This window comes from Nuphar pumila, chromosome 13, assembly GCF_984573655.1.
Source record: "Nuphar pumila chromosome 13, dmNupPumi1.hap1.1, whole genome shotgun sequence".
Taxonomy (NCBI): Eukaryota; Viridiplantae; Streptophyta; class Magnoliopsida; order Nymphaeales; family Nymphaeaceae; genus Nuphar; species Nuphar pumila.
Window position 1 is genome coordinate 101,731,036 of NC_143261.1, and position 14,870 is coordinate 101,745,905.

At 37.2% G+C, this 14,870-nt stretch overlaps 1 protein-coding gene across 4 annotated transcripts in view; it reads left to right on the top strand.

Moving 5' to 3' along the window:
* Window positions 1-14,112, top strand: part of LOC149819513 (putative methyltransferase PMT8) — a 30,291-nt gene extending 16,179 nt beyond the window's left edge. For all 4 annotated transcript variants that reach the window (XM_089985326.1, XM_089985328.1, XM_089985327.1 and 1 more), the window contains 3 exons: window positions 11,483-11,595; window positions 11,694-11,914; window positions 13,509-14,112. In XM_089985326.1, coding sequence (XP_089841452.1) covers window positions 11,483-11,595; window positions 11,694-11,914; window positions 13,509-13,824 — 650 coding nt within the window. In that variant the 3' untranslated portion in view covers window positions 13,825-14,112. The remainder of the gene's footprint in view (window positions 1-11,482; window positions 11,596-11,693; window positions 11,915-13,508) is intronic.
* Window positions 14,113-14,870: the final 758 nt, after the last annotated feature.

Sequence of the window (14,870 nt, forward strand, 5' to 3'; positions counted from 1 at the left end):
CCGAATGTAGTTTCTTTATGTGACTATTGCCACATGTACCTAATATTTTTATGTATTGTACTTATGATTCTTCATTGAACAGTGTTGCATCATAGTTTTCCTTCTCAAAGTCTGTCTCTTGAGATTGATGGTCAATCAAAGCCGTAGCACTGTTCTGAAAAGGAATTTGGGGTAAAAATTTGAACTTATGGCAATTTCTTGCTGTCAAATCTAAGATAGGCTGGATTTTGTAGATTTTTAACTGTTGCCAGTTCAACAAGTGTTTGGTTTTTATGGTTGTTTTCAAGCGTAAGGAAAGCAAGATCAAACAATTGGGGATTAAGGACATTGTTCATCATCCTCATCCTCATCATCAAGCCTTGTCTCAACTACATGGGGTCAGCTTTGTGAGTCCTATTTCTCCATTCTTGTCTATCTAGAACTATAACTTCAGTCACTTTTACAATCCTCCGTGTCACCTCTAATTGTCTCCTTTCAAGTTTTCAGTTCTTCCTCTTTTTGTAGTTCCTTCTACTTGTACCATGTCAACCTTTCTCAGAGGAGCCGTGAGAGTTTCTCTTGCAACATGTTCAAACCATCTTAAACGGCATTAACTTATTTTGTCTTTTATTGGTCTGACCCCTAAGCGTGTTTTAATATATTCATTTTGAATTTTATTCTTTTTTATAACCCCATACATCCATCTTAGCATCCGCATGTCTGCAATATGCACTTTGTCTTCTTATTGCTGGTTGTCTTCTTATTGTTGGAGATGGAACTCATCATCCTCTCACTCACATTGGAAAGGTGTTGATCCCTTCATCTCTTTGAGTCTTTTAGATTGTCTAATGTTCTTTGTGCCAAACTTGGGAAATAGTGAGACGACCAATGTTATTGGTTCTACATGTGTTTATAAGATTAAATATAAACCTGATGGAAGCATAAAGAAATATATATCCAAACTTGTAGTCAAAGGCTTCACACAAGAGTATGAACTTGATTACGATGAAACATTCAACACAATTGTTAAAATGGGTACAATCAAAATTATTTTGTCTTTAACAGTTGAACATGGATGGTCATTGAGTCAACTAAATGTCAAGAATGCATTCTTGCATGAAGATCTCGAGAAAGAGGTTTTTATGGAACAACCTCCTGGCTACAATGAAGGGAATCTAGACTTGTATGTTTGTAGATTAAAAAGGGATATGGTTTGTAACAAGCCTCTCGTTCTTGGTTTGAGAGTTTTTCTCTGGAGGTTCAAAAGTATGGGTTTTATCTATCTCCTCTCGATCACTCACTATTTATCTTTAAAGGTAAAAACCACATCACCTTGTTGTTGATATGTTGATGACATAATTGTCACAAGTGGTTCAGAGGAGCATGTCAGCCAGATAAAGAATCTCCTAAGTAAAAGATTTAAAATGAAGGACTTTAGGAAGATTGAAGTATTTTCTTGGTGTGAAAGTGGACATGCATGGGGATCGTCTTATGTTGTCCCAACATAAATACAATGTTGATTTGTTAGCCAAGGAAGATATGAATGATTGCAAACTCTTACATATCCCTAATGTTATACATAAATATTTGGGTACAAAAGGAGTTGTACGAAGATGCTACTCGTTATAGAAGCATAGTTGGGATGTTGCGATTTTTGACGTTCACACATCCTGACATTGTGTATGTTGTGAATCAAGTATCTCAATTCATGCATGAGCCCAGGGCAGAGCATATGAAAGCTGTAAAAATGATGGGCTGCTGGTGATCCTGACGAACTCAGGTCAACCTCTTGTTACTATGATTTTTGGAGGAAATTTAGTCTCATAGAGTAGTAAGAAGCATAATGCAATTGTGAGATCTAGTATTGAGGCGAGTACAAATCTATGGCATCAGTCACATCTGAGTTAGTGTGGATCAGGCATTTGGTGATCGACTTGGGACAAAAAATTCTAAAATCCATATTATTTTGTGATAACCAAAATGCCATCAAAATATCCTTAAATCCTGTGCATCATGGGAAGACTAAGCACATCAAAATAGACCATACCTTCATTCGTATAAAGATTGAAGATCAAGAGATTGATGTGAGGTACGCTGTGTAAGAGGAACAACTGGAAGATCTCTACACTAAATGATTAATGAAGCAGGGATTCTGCTATTTGAAGGCCAAGCAAGGTTTTAAAACCCGTGACTCGGTCCTCGACTCGTTCTTTATTGACTCGTGACTCGGCGGGTCAACTCAGTGACTCAGACCGGGTTTTGTTAACTTTTGATTTTAAAAGAAAGACGATATATAATTTGTCATTTAAACATATAAAGGTTTGTAGAATGACTTAATTACTAGTTTAATTGATTAATAAGTAAAATAACATCAAGTAAAACTACTCTTAATTCAAATCTCACATTTACTAAAGAAACTACACAAGCAGGAACAAGTCTTTCAAGACAATATATAAAGAATGACTTAATTACTAGCTTCAAGAACTTTAATAGCCATGCTCGATCATGGTTTACATCCTGAATATATGGACATAGCTGTTGTGTTGCAGGGCCTCAGAAAATCCTTGCAAAATTTTGGGAACATTGAACTTTATCTTGATATTTGTAAGCGTCTGTCTGATGTAGAGTTGATTGGACTATGCCTTATATATCTGCACATAAATGCATATAAGCTTTGGATAATGAGAATGCTGTGATGTATATATATTATAATGATAAATGTGGGCATTTTATGCTGTTGGTTTTGAACAGGCTGGCAGGCTGCCAACTATTGTGTAGGTCTCACAGCAACAAAGTTTCCTTATGGGCATTTGCTCTATGTACCTGTGTACTTATATAGTTCTTTGTAAGTAGTGGCATGGTGAACTTTTAACGAAAGAAATAAACTCAAACCCTTTAGGAGGAGGATTTGGAGTTTTGACAGGAGCCACTTCAAGTGGGATCTGATGGAGGATATAGAAGAATAACGATGACTTTCATCTTGTGTTTCAAGTTTCAACCACCTGGTATGCAGTATCAATATGCAAACAAAGTCACTGTTGCAGAGATGGTTGCATGAGGGATCAGTTATGTTAGCTGGATTAGTGGATTCACTCTGTTCATTGAGGGGTATTGGGTTTGATTCCTTACCTGGAGCTACCAAAAGGAATGAAGGATGGACATGTGAAATTTGATAGACTTTTACTAATTTTGTGATTTTATATTAAGTTGGTAAGCCTATTGTTATTATGCTATTTGTTCTTTGAAAAATAAACACTTACATATGAAAAAATTGCCCATAGCCTTTGAAAAATGAAAAAAGTGCCCAAAACTCGCCCGAGTCATGCCGAGTTTTCGTAAAATGAGTTTACCTTGCCGGGTTGACTTGTTGGAGGGCCGAGCCGAGCCGAGTCAGGCGAGTCACCGAGTTGACTCGGCGAGTTTTAAAACCCTGAGGCCAAGTTGTCCATGGTTCTACCCATGTACAACTTGAGGGAGGTTATTAGGGTGTGAATTTTCTGTATATATATGGATCCTGGATATGTTTGTATTGGTTTTGTTATTTATTCTTTGTATTATTGTTTTACCCCTTATATTTGTTTGATTCCTTTTATTGTATTGAAGGGGTATTATTGTAAAAGTAGATATGTGTTACAGTTTTAATATAATAGAGAGGTTTTGCATGATTTCTCAAATTGGGAGTCATGACTCTTGGAGCAGCCCTATTACCGAATAGCCATCTTTCTTCTTGTTTCAGTGGTTTTGGACAGATTGGGTACCAAAGTTGATACCATCCACCGTCAGTGGCGCTTTCGGCTATTTATTGGCCATTGGTCAGCCTGAAAATGGCTAACATTTAAAAAAAAGGTAAAAATCCATGACCGTTTTCAGGTGATGCGTTGCTGGAAAGCGGTCAGGATGGTGCTGTCTGGTGAGGAAACTATTTGACCACTTCCGACCATTTTCCAGCCATATGCTGGCCCAACGGCAGTCGGTCAGTTCCTATGTCACAAGGACACACCATTTTGGCTGTGTGTCCCTGGTGACACGGGCGTACATGCCTCTTAAAATATGTACACTCATATATATATAGTTCATTATATACCGAAATACCCATCAAGGGTATTTCGGTCTTTTCACTGTGATAGGCATCAGCCCATTAGGGGCTGACAACTTGTTTTTTCTTTTTGTTTTTTTGTAATTGGAGCAGCCCAACGGTCATAAATATGACCGTTGGGAGCAGCCCAACAGCCACTTTGGGCTGCTGCCTTCCAGGTTCTTGTATTATAAATAGGCCACAAGAGGCCTTGTATTTCTCAACTCATTTTATGAGTGTCTCTATGCAATAACAAATTTATTTGACCCTTGTGTAGGTGGTTTGATGATTCAATCAAGTATTCTACTTGATTGAAAGTATGTTCTTGCATGTTTACTGGATTGGATCAATTTCATTACATGGTGTCAAAGCTTTGGTGGTCCAAAAGAAATTCTTTAGAGGAAATATCGTGATAGTATTAAGAGGAGAATCGTGAGTTTGACGGATACAACGAATCGTGGATTGTTGCTTCGAAAAGCGCATAATCTCTCAAGCAAGTCTTGTATTACATTTTCTTTCTCTTTCTCCTCTTTTCTTTACTGTCTCTTTTTCTACATTTTCTCTTCACATTGTAAAGAAATGGAGAATGAGAGGGAAGTAATGATCTCCATTCCCGTACGCCTAAATGATACAAACTATGTGATGTGGGCATCCATATTGAAACACAAAATATGGGAAAAAGGACTTTGGGGTTTGGTGGACGGCACCGAAAAAGAGCCTAAACTCATTCTTACAAAAATTGAGAATGGGAAGGAAGTGTCTCTTCAAGGAGAGAAAATGGGTAAAACCGTTTTCGATTATGAAAAAAGATGGAAAGAATGGAGGATGGGTCATTCCAAGATAATTGGATGACTCATCAATAGTGTGGACATCCACAAGTGTTCTAGTTTGGCGAAATTTGATTTCGCTAGTGATGCATAAAAATATCTTAAAGACATATATCGTCTTAAAGATATTGCACATATATGTAATGTTCAAAACAAGGTAAGAACCATGACTCAAGGAGATACAAACATTAGGGAATACTACAATGCACTCTCTTTTCTTTGGGATGAATTGACTCTTCTTGAGCCAAAATGACATTGTCCATAAGATGTAGAACTCTGTGAAAACCAAATTAAAACAGAGCATTTCTACCAATTTATTAATGGGCTTAGACCCTAATTTGAAGGAACCAAGTCGGCTCTCCTTCATAAAGGAGGTATACCATCCATAGTAGAAACTCTTGAAGAATTGACCATGGAGAAAAATAGAATGAAGAAGCCTTCCGCTTCAAAAGATGAAGAATCCGTGCTTGGCATGTCAAAGCCAGGTAATCATACCAGAAGCTATAAATCTCCTCATTTTGTAAAAAATGAGAATGGAAGAAACCCCACCAACTATGAGAGGAATGAAAAGATGGGTGATCATAAATACAAAAAAGGTGAAAAGATAATTTGTTATCATTGTTACGAACCGGGACATATCAAGCCTTTTTGTCTCAAAAGAAAGAAGGATGATCATAAAGAAAGAGTTGCTTCGGTTGGAAGGAGTGATATAGACGACTCCAAGTGCATTGACTCGCGCTCTTTGGCTCAACTAATGGAGGTGCTATAACTCATGCTTAAACCTCAAGCTCTCTTTTTTTCGGGAGTGACCATATCTACAAGTGGTGACTATGGTAAAACCTCTTGGATCCTTGACTCCAGTGCTTCTTTTCATATGACACCAAATGAGTCCATATTGTTCGAATGTAAGTTTAACTCAAATGACTCTTATATTTCAATTGCCGATGAAACATCCTTGAAAATCAAAAGTTTTGGGATTTTTAAAAAACATCCAATCTTTCACATACCAAATATTAGAGTTGTACCAAAATTAAATTTAAATATTTTATCGGTTTCTTAAATATGAACAATGGTTGCAAAGTACTATTTTCATCTAATGATTGTCTAATAGAGGATCTCCAGTCTGAAAAGCTGATTGGGCGAGGTCATAGAAGAGATCTCTATGTCGTGGACAATCTTGAGTTACCAAAACTACCGTTTTGTAATTTTGTGAAAAAAAAAGATATAGAAATTTGGCACAAAATACTAAGATATCCTAGCGTGACCAAATTACACTTGTTTCTATTTCTTTCAAATTATAAAGAAAGAGATTTTGTTAGTGAAGATTGCATTCTTGGCAAAATAAAGTCTTTGCCCTTTGGACCAAGACATTTTATAACTAAGAACCCATTTGAGTTAGTACATTCGGATGTATGGGGACCGACTCCAGTCGTATCCAAAGGAGGGGTATCCTATTATGTTGTGTTTGTAAATGACTATAGTAGACATTTTTGGATATTTTTTCTAAAACAAAAATCAGAAGTATTTAACTGTTTTAAAAATTTTCATTGTTATATTAAGAATCAATTTAAAACTAATATTCAAATCTTTAGAACTGATAACGGGGGAGAATGTGTCAAAAGAATTCAAAAATTATCTTGACCTAAATGAGATTATTCACCAAAAATCGTGTCCATACACTCCTCAACAAAATGGACTAGCCGAGAGGAAACATAGACACATTATTGAAACCACTAGAGCAGTTCTATCTCTCCTATTGAAAAACTTTTTAAAACAACTCCCGATTATAAACGGTTAATGATCTTTTGATGCAAATGCTTTGTTCTTACCATTAAGAATGACAAATTTTCTCTAAAAGCAATCCCTTGTGTTTTTTTAGGCTATGGCGAAAGCCAAAAGGGATATATATGTTATGACATTGAAAGAAACAAATTGTATGTTTCTCAAAATGTCACTTTTCTTGAAAATAAAATTGGTTTTTGCAAGAAAAAAATCCAAAAAAGTTCTGACTACTCGTTTCCTTTTTACCTTGTGAATGAACATGAACGACGTGAAAATATTCATGACACATATGAGAGTAAGAATGAAGACACACATAATGCAAGTGAGAATGTGAATGGGGGTCTTAATGATATAGACCCATCTCACAATGGTATACAAACCTATGCTCGATGTACCGAAGATCATCTACCATGTGCTTTAGAAAGATATTCTCAAAATCAATATGTAGATTCTTCTAGCCTTAGAAAATTCATAAGAATTTCAAAAGCCCCTAGTAGATTTGTATCCTATGATTTGAACCAAGGTATAAATCATGCCTAATGGCCATACACTCATATTCCGAACCACAATCTTATTGTGAGGCTAAACATCATCTAGAATGATGAATTACAAGCCTTGGAAAAAGCAAAGACTTGGGAAATCCAAACATTACCTAAAGGAAGAAAAACTATAGGATGTAGATGAGTGTACAAGATAAAAACCAAATGCGCTGGAACATTAGAACGATACAAAGCTAGGTTAGTAACCAAGGGGTACAATTAAGAATATGAAATTGACTATGATGAGATATTTTCTCCAGTTGGTCGAATGACAACTGTTAGAACTCTCATTGCTATAGCCTCGATTAAAAAATGACCTATATTTCAAATTGATGTAAAGAATGTGTTTTTAAATGGTTATCTGGACGAGGAGGTTTACATGGATCCCCGAGCAGGCTTGATCTTAGCACATGGAAAAATTCTTCGGTTACGCAAAGTCTTGTATGACTTAAAACAAGCTCTCAAAGCTTGGTATGATAGGTTCAGTAATGTGACGACACAACTTCATTTTAAATCTTATTTTACTGACACTGCGTTGTTTGTTAAGTCTTTCAATGTAGGGATGATGATCTTACTACTTTACGTAGATGACATGATAATCACAAGAGGTGATACGTAGGAAGTTAATCATATCAAAGATGTGCTTAAAGCCAACTTTGATATGATAGATCTTGGCTTTTTGCAGTATTTTCTTGGAATAGAAGTTGCCTACTCACCTCGTGGTTATTTTTTGTCACAGACTAAGTATACAACAGAGATCATTAAACAATTAGGATTCTTGGATGGAAAACGAGTTGATACTTCAGAGGTCATAAATGCCAAAATGAAGAAAGCTGATGGCGAACCTCTACAAGATCCACCCCCTGCAGACAAATGATTGAAGCTTTGTCTTATCTTTCCATTATTCGTCCTGATATCTCTCATGTTATTCATTCTGTTGGCCAATTTCAACATGCTCCAACTACAATACATATAAGTGTAATGAGAATTGTTAGATATATTAAAAATTCCATTAATCATGGATTGTTTTTATCATATTCTTCCTCGTTAGAAATCATTGCATATTCTGATTCTGACTGGGTAAGGGATGTAAATGATAGACGCTCAACCACTGGTTTATGTATGTTTGTAGGTGATTCTTTAATCTCATAACAATGTAAGAAGTAGCAGAAGGTGTCGCTTTCCTTCACTGAAGCTGAGTATCGTGCCATGACAACAACCACAACTGAGTTAGTATGATTACGACAACTAATAGAAGACTTGTGAATTCAAATTGCAGAACCCTTCAAACTATGCTGTGACAACAAGAGCGTCGTCAACATTACAAGCAATCATACATTTTATGAGAGGACAAAACATATTGAAATTGATTGCCATTATGTTCATGAAGAATTTTTGAAAAAGACCATCACATTGCCGTATGTTCCCTCAGAATACCAACTAACGAACTTCTTCACTAAAGCGCTTCTGTCACCTAGATTCCATTTTCTACTTGGCAAACTCTCGGTTGTCTCACCATGAGTTTGATGGGGGGGGGTGTTAAAATATGTACACTCGTGTTATATATATATATATATGAGTTCATTATATACCGAAATACCCATCAAGGGTATTTCGGTCTTTTTTCTTTTTGTTTTTTGTTTTTGTTTTACTTTTTGGAGCAGATGACCGTTGGGAGCAGCCCAACAACAACTTTGGGATGCTCCCTTTGAGGTTCTTGTATTATAAATAGGCCATAAGAGGCCTTGTATTTCTCAACTCATTTTATGAGTGTCTCTATGCAATAACAAATTTATTTGATCCTTGTGTGGGTGGTTTGATGATTCAACCAAGTATTCTACCTGATTGAAAGTGTGTTATTGCATGTTTATTGGATTGGATACATTTCATTACAATGCCGACACAAGCACCGACACATACAACATTATTTTAATAATATTTTATTATATTTAAGTTTTATTTTAATAAAAAGCTATGTTAATGTTAAAATATTCAAAAATAGTTTTTTATTGATTAAAAAATTAAAACATTTTGTGTCCTCATGTCCCATTTTTTGAAAAAGTTTTTAAATTTTTTAGTCGAATCCAAATCCCGCATTCTCGAGTCCACGAATCATTGTGACATAGGCCAGTTCTATTGAGAAATGAGGGAGACAAGGAGTGGGAGAATGGAGTGGCATGAGGGATGGGGCACAAAGGAGCGGTGAAAAGACACCCCCACTTATTTTTTTCAAAACCAGGTTTTGGAGTGGGTTGGGTCCAAAACCTGGTTTTGAAAATGTCATCCAAACCATAGTGACAAATCTCACGAAAATATTGCGAGAAGTTACCTGAAAGCTATGTCACAGGGATTCGGCTAGGAGGGTGCCGCACCCGCGTCGACGCGACTCGACGCGGGTGCGGGTGCCGCACCGGGTGCAGTCAACTCGATCCTGGGTGCGTTGACCGCACCCAGGATCATTAATGTCCATTTTTAAAAAAAAAAAAATTGCCCAAATGGGCTTCGAATTTTTTTTAAAAAACTTTATGCTAGTCTGTCAGCTGCCTAGCATAAAGTAAGTTTTTCAGTTTTCACGCACAGCTGCTGACAGCAGCTGTCAGCACAGCTGCTGACAGCAGCTGTCAGCTGTGCTGCAGCAGCTGTCTGTCAGCACAGCTGCAGCAGCTGCCTGACAGCAGCTGCCTGACAGCTGCAAAGTTTAAAAAAAAACCCCCGCCTATTCCCCAACCCCCTTTTTAAAAAAAAACCCCGCCTATTCCCCAACCCCCTTTATATATATATATATATATATATATATATATATTACTTATTACATTTTTGCCCCTGCCGCACCCCCGCACCCGGGTTTTTTGGAAGTGCCGAATCCCTGCACCCGCACCCGCACCCGCACCCGCACCCGCACCCGCACCCGCGCCCGCACCCGCACCCATGTGACATAGCCTGAAAGTTAAAAACAGCAATTTCTTGCAAATTTTTTCTGCAAAAACATAAATATCATATTTTTTATATGTACACGGAAAAACCGCCCCCAGGGTTGGAGACCTAGCCGTTGCCGTACTTATGATCACTGTCCTGACAATGTAAAACTCTGTGGGCTTACCTCTTGCCCCCATGGAGTCGCCAGACTTCGGCTTGTGCAGGGGATGACACCCATGGGATTTGAACCTAGTGGCCTAGGCCCCATCCCACTATGCGAAACGCCCATGGGATTTAAACGGGATATATATGTTTTTACCAGTTATTTATCATAAAAAAGTGCTTTTTATTTTTAAATAAATATTTTATTTTCATTTCTTTATCATTTTTTTATTGCCGAGAAAATGCAAGTTTTACAAAAAAAATAAATTTTGCGAGTTTTTGGCTGCTGAGATTTTGCTGTTTTTTTACTTTTGTCAATATGATCCAAACACTGTGAAACTTGGTTTTGTGGGTGAAAACCAAGTTTATGTCCAAAAGCTGGTTTTTATTCAAGTTTTGGGTGTCATCCAAATGTGGCCTTAGTCTGTTTAGGTAATGTTAGTCAAATGGCAAAATAGAGAGCATCCAACCCTTGTAGGCTATTTACTACTATCAATTATCTCTTAGTTTTTCAGAGTGTTAATCATAGCTATAAGTTGCACAAAATATCTGCTTTGTGCTTGGCAACATTTTGTGTAGCCCATATTTAAGATAGTCTTTGATGTCAGTTCTGTGCTGCTATTTATTTTTAACATATTCTCAAGGGTGGTTGTTAGTGTTCACCTTTTGCTTGTTGGTCTTTTGATGTGGTAACCAATATGATACAACAACAACAACAACAACAACTACGCCTTCATCCCAAAACAATTGGGGTCAGCGATATGAACCAAAAAAGAAATTCATTTTGGGTCTTCCACATGAATCCTTTTCCTCCAATCATTTCTATCCAACGCCATGTCCTCGGTGGTAACCAATATGATATTGCTTGATAATTTAACATCCAAAGTCTCATGTCCTCTCTTTCCAATTTAGAATTTCTGGCTTGTAAATTAGCTTATTTCTTAAATATTACAGAATTGTTGTTCTTTATGGTCTCTGACGTGAATTTGTTGTCTGTACCTCTATGGTTCATGCTTAATTCTTGGTTCCTTTTTTTCTCTTTTCTTTCTCAGTTTCTTTTTCTATTATTCTTGGAGATTAGACTTTGTGCAAATTCTCACAGCTAAAGAAGTCTTTAATTTTAAAAGTTTGCTGTTGCATGTTCATAATCTGCAAAAGATGTAGAATTAACTTGTGTTCATTCATGGCCTTACAACTCACAGATGACCACATCACCAAGGGGAGTGGACTGGTTCCTTGGCCAGCTCGATTGACTGCTCCTCCTCCTCGGCTTGCTGATCTCCACATCACCCCTAGCATGTTTAAGGAGGACACAGTAACTATTGCTGACCTAACAACCTTAGACACTGGATGCATCCCCAGTTGCATGTTACCATGTATTTACCATTATGGGTTGGCTGTCCATGTGTGCAGGAACTTTGGCAACACAGGGTTGAGGTTTACTGGAACTTGTTGAAGCCAAAGGTTCAAGAAGACACTCTGCGAAACTTGATGGACATGAAAGCAAACATGGGGTCTTTTGCTGCTGCTCTCAGAGAAAAAAATGTTTGGGTGATGAATGTTGTTCCTGAAGATGGACCAAGCACACTAAGGATAATATATGACCGAGGATTGATCGGCACAACACATGACTGGTAAGAACTCGTATAAAATTACAACTACTGTCTATGTCGCATGGTGAGTAGAGCGTAGGTGCTTGAACATTAGGTGCTTGCGATACGTGCTTGATGGGTTTTTCTACTCTTTCGTTGTTTTTTTTGCAGTTCCGACCCCATAAATGTGTTGGGCATGGTCGATTTATGAGGAATCCACACTTGAATCATGTGTTTTCGATGAAAAAAATGATATTTGGAGCCTAAAAATTTTACAAATATTTTGGACCATTGATTTTTCAAACCTTATAAAGACCCACCCATGTGTCGGAATTGAACACTTCAAGAGCTGATCCCTATAAAATCAAGTACATAGATCACATCTGTACGGTCAGAATTTAAAAATAAAATGAAAAGAACTGAAAACCCCATCAAGCACGTGTCAAGCACCTACGCTCTACTCGTTTCTTTTAGAGTTTTCCATTTATAATAGTATATATGATAGTAGGAGTAAACATGGACGATCTGTGTAACATCGATTGCTTTACCCTTTTTTTCTTGTAGTGCATGAACATCTTTCGTATGGTTGTGGCATGGGGATAAAAAGGAAAAAGAAAAATAACTGCTTCAGAATGCAAGTGTTTGTTGAGGAAAATTTTAGGTTTTCTACTCTGCTTTAAAGTACCGTTATCTGAAAGAGATGGTATGAACATACTTGGAAATAAACTGGACAGCTGTCTGTTCATAATTAATTTAAAAAACCAAAGTTAGAAGCCCTGCAAAAAAGGGAGACTTTATACAATATTAAAAGGAGAATGATAAAATCAGGTTTATGTCAACATATATGCTATGTCTCATGGATATGTCAAAAAGGACATGGAACCGTCACTCGTGTGTAATTTTCCATTGAATAGTGTATACAAGAGCACATTACACGAGGCTAGGTTTGAGTGTCCATATGTCAATGTAATAAGTAGATACTAGATTACCTCTTGGTGTATAAAGTTTTAGCAGTTTGTGGAAGCCTGATGTGAAATCAGGTAATAACTTTTCTTGAGGAAGCTATATGCCTGATGTACATAGACGGATAGCAAATTTTAAGGGGAAAAAAGAGAAAGAAATGCATTCAGAAACTTTTTGACGGGTTGAGATCTGGTGATATTGAAAATCAAATCACCACCAATGGTGATTTTTCCAATATCCATCCTCATTATGGTGGTACGGAGAACCACCATAGGGAAGAGTCCTTTTAGGCTTCTCTTAATGGCATTTTTGTACGACCTTTTGGGCTCCCTCAAGGGCATTTTCATACCCCCAGGCCATTTTGGTGGTACGGGCATGCCTCCATACATGATGTGTGGTGGATATTGAAAATCACCACTAGTGATTTTCAATATCACCTGATCCCAACCCCTTTTTGACATAATAATGTCTTGCATTTGAATGTGGGATTGTGATCTTTGACTCCTCTGCAAGCGTGTCAGTTTTCATGCCACATTTTCTCATTATCGATACGTATTCATATTTCTTTCCCTTTCCCCCTTTTTCTTATTGATGCTTGAACCTCAACTTTTCTGGTTGATCATTTAAATCCTCATGAAATTAGAATTCCTGATGCTTGATTTCTCTGCAACAGGTGCGAGGCATTTTCTACTTACCCACGAACATACGACCTCTTGCATGCTTGGACTGTGTTTTCTGATATAGAGAAGAAAGGATGCAGTGTGGAGGATCTGCTCATCGAGATGGACCGTATTATCCGTCCAACTGGTTTCATCATAGTCCGTGATAAAAAGTCCACCATTGATTTCATTAAGAAACAGCTTCCAGCATTGCACTGGGAATCAGTGGCTGACGCTCAGCCTGAAGCAGGATCAGAGGAAGACGAGGCTGTCTTCCTGATCCAGAAGAAAATGTGGCAATCATCTGCTAATTTCAGGGATTCCATGTAAAAATTCTTCTGGCTTTCTTTGGATTATTTTCTCCCCCAGCTGATGCACGTCCCATGTATGTCTAGTTTATCAGAGCAGATACTACTGTTTGTGTAGTGAAAGGAAGAATCCATTCAGAATTAGGTTCTTTTCCCCCTTCCCATGTCAACGTTTCAGTATTCTTTATTTAAAGGAATGCCAAATTCATAAGTTGGTTTAGAGACATTTATGCTTTGTTGTAATGATCTTGCTGATTGAGGGAAACGTGAATGCTAAATAAATGGTCTGAGATACAGCATCCACTACTGCACACGCATTGGACTTTTGGGAGTTTAATGGTATCAATGACGGGTTTTGTTTTGATATGATGATGTTGGGACCATAACTTGCTACTCGCGAGTAAGTAGTGCAAGCGTAGTGACAAATTTCAGCGATATTTTAAAAATATCGCAAAAACATGATATTTTAGTTCTCATTTTAAACAGCAAAAATATCGTGATTTAATTGTGATATTTACGTTCATCTTGGCTATATCTTGGATAAAAAATAGATTATTTTATTTACTTTTTATGTATTTTACCTTTTATTTTTTACATAAATTTATTTATTTTGCTGATAAGAAGTGAGAGCTAAAAATTTCAATTTCTCATGAGAATTTGGGTGCCACTATTTTGCCCTCTGCCGGCCAGTCTGGCACCATTAGGGTGATCCGAATCCAACAAGGACTTGGCCTAACAATGATAGGCCAGGCCTTATAAGGTGTAACATACAAGCTTGGATCAAAACCTGCCTCTTTAACCTATTAAAAAAGTGATTGAGCTAGGTCGAATCAGAATTCAATTCAACCCAAATCAATATGATTGAAAAAACATTAAAAAGACCGTTAGGTTTTCAATCGGGTTAACCAGTTTGAGAACTTCAACGGCCCCCAAACTTCCCTCAATACCACTGGCCCAAGACAATTTGGGTGGAGACAGATTTTTAATGGCTTACTATTGCCAGCAAATAGGATTTTTTCTTTTTCAACACAAACCTGAGTTGAACTCAAAATATCATTTCCTGTAGTA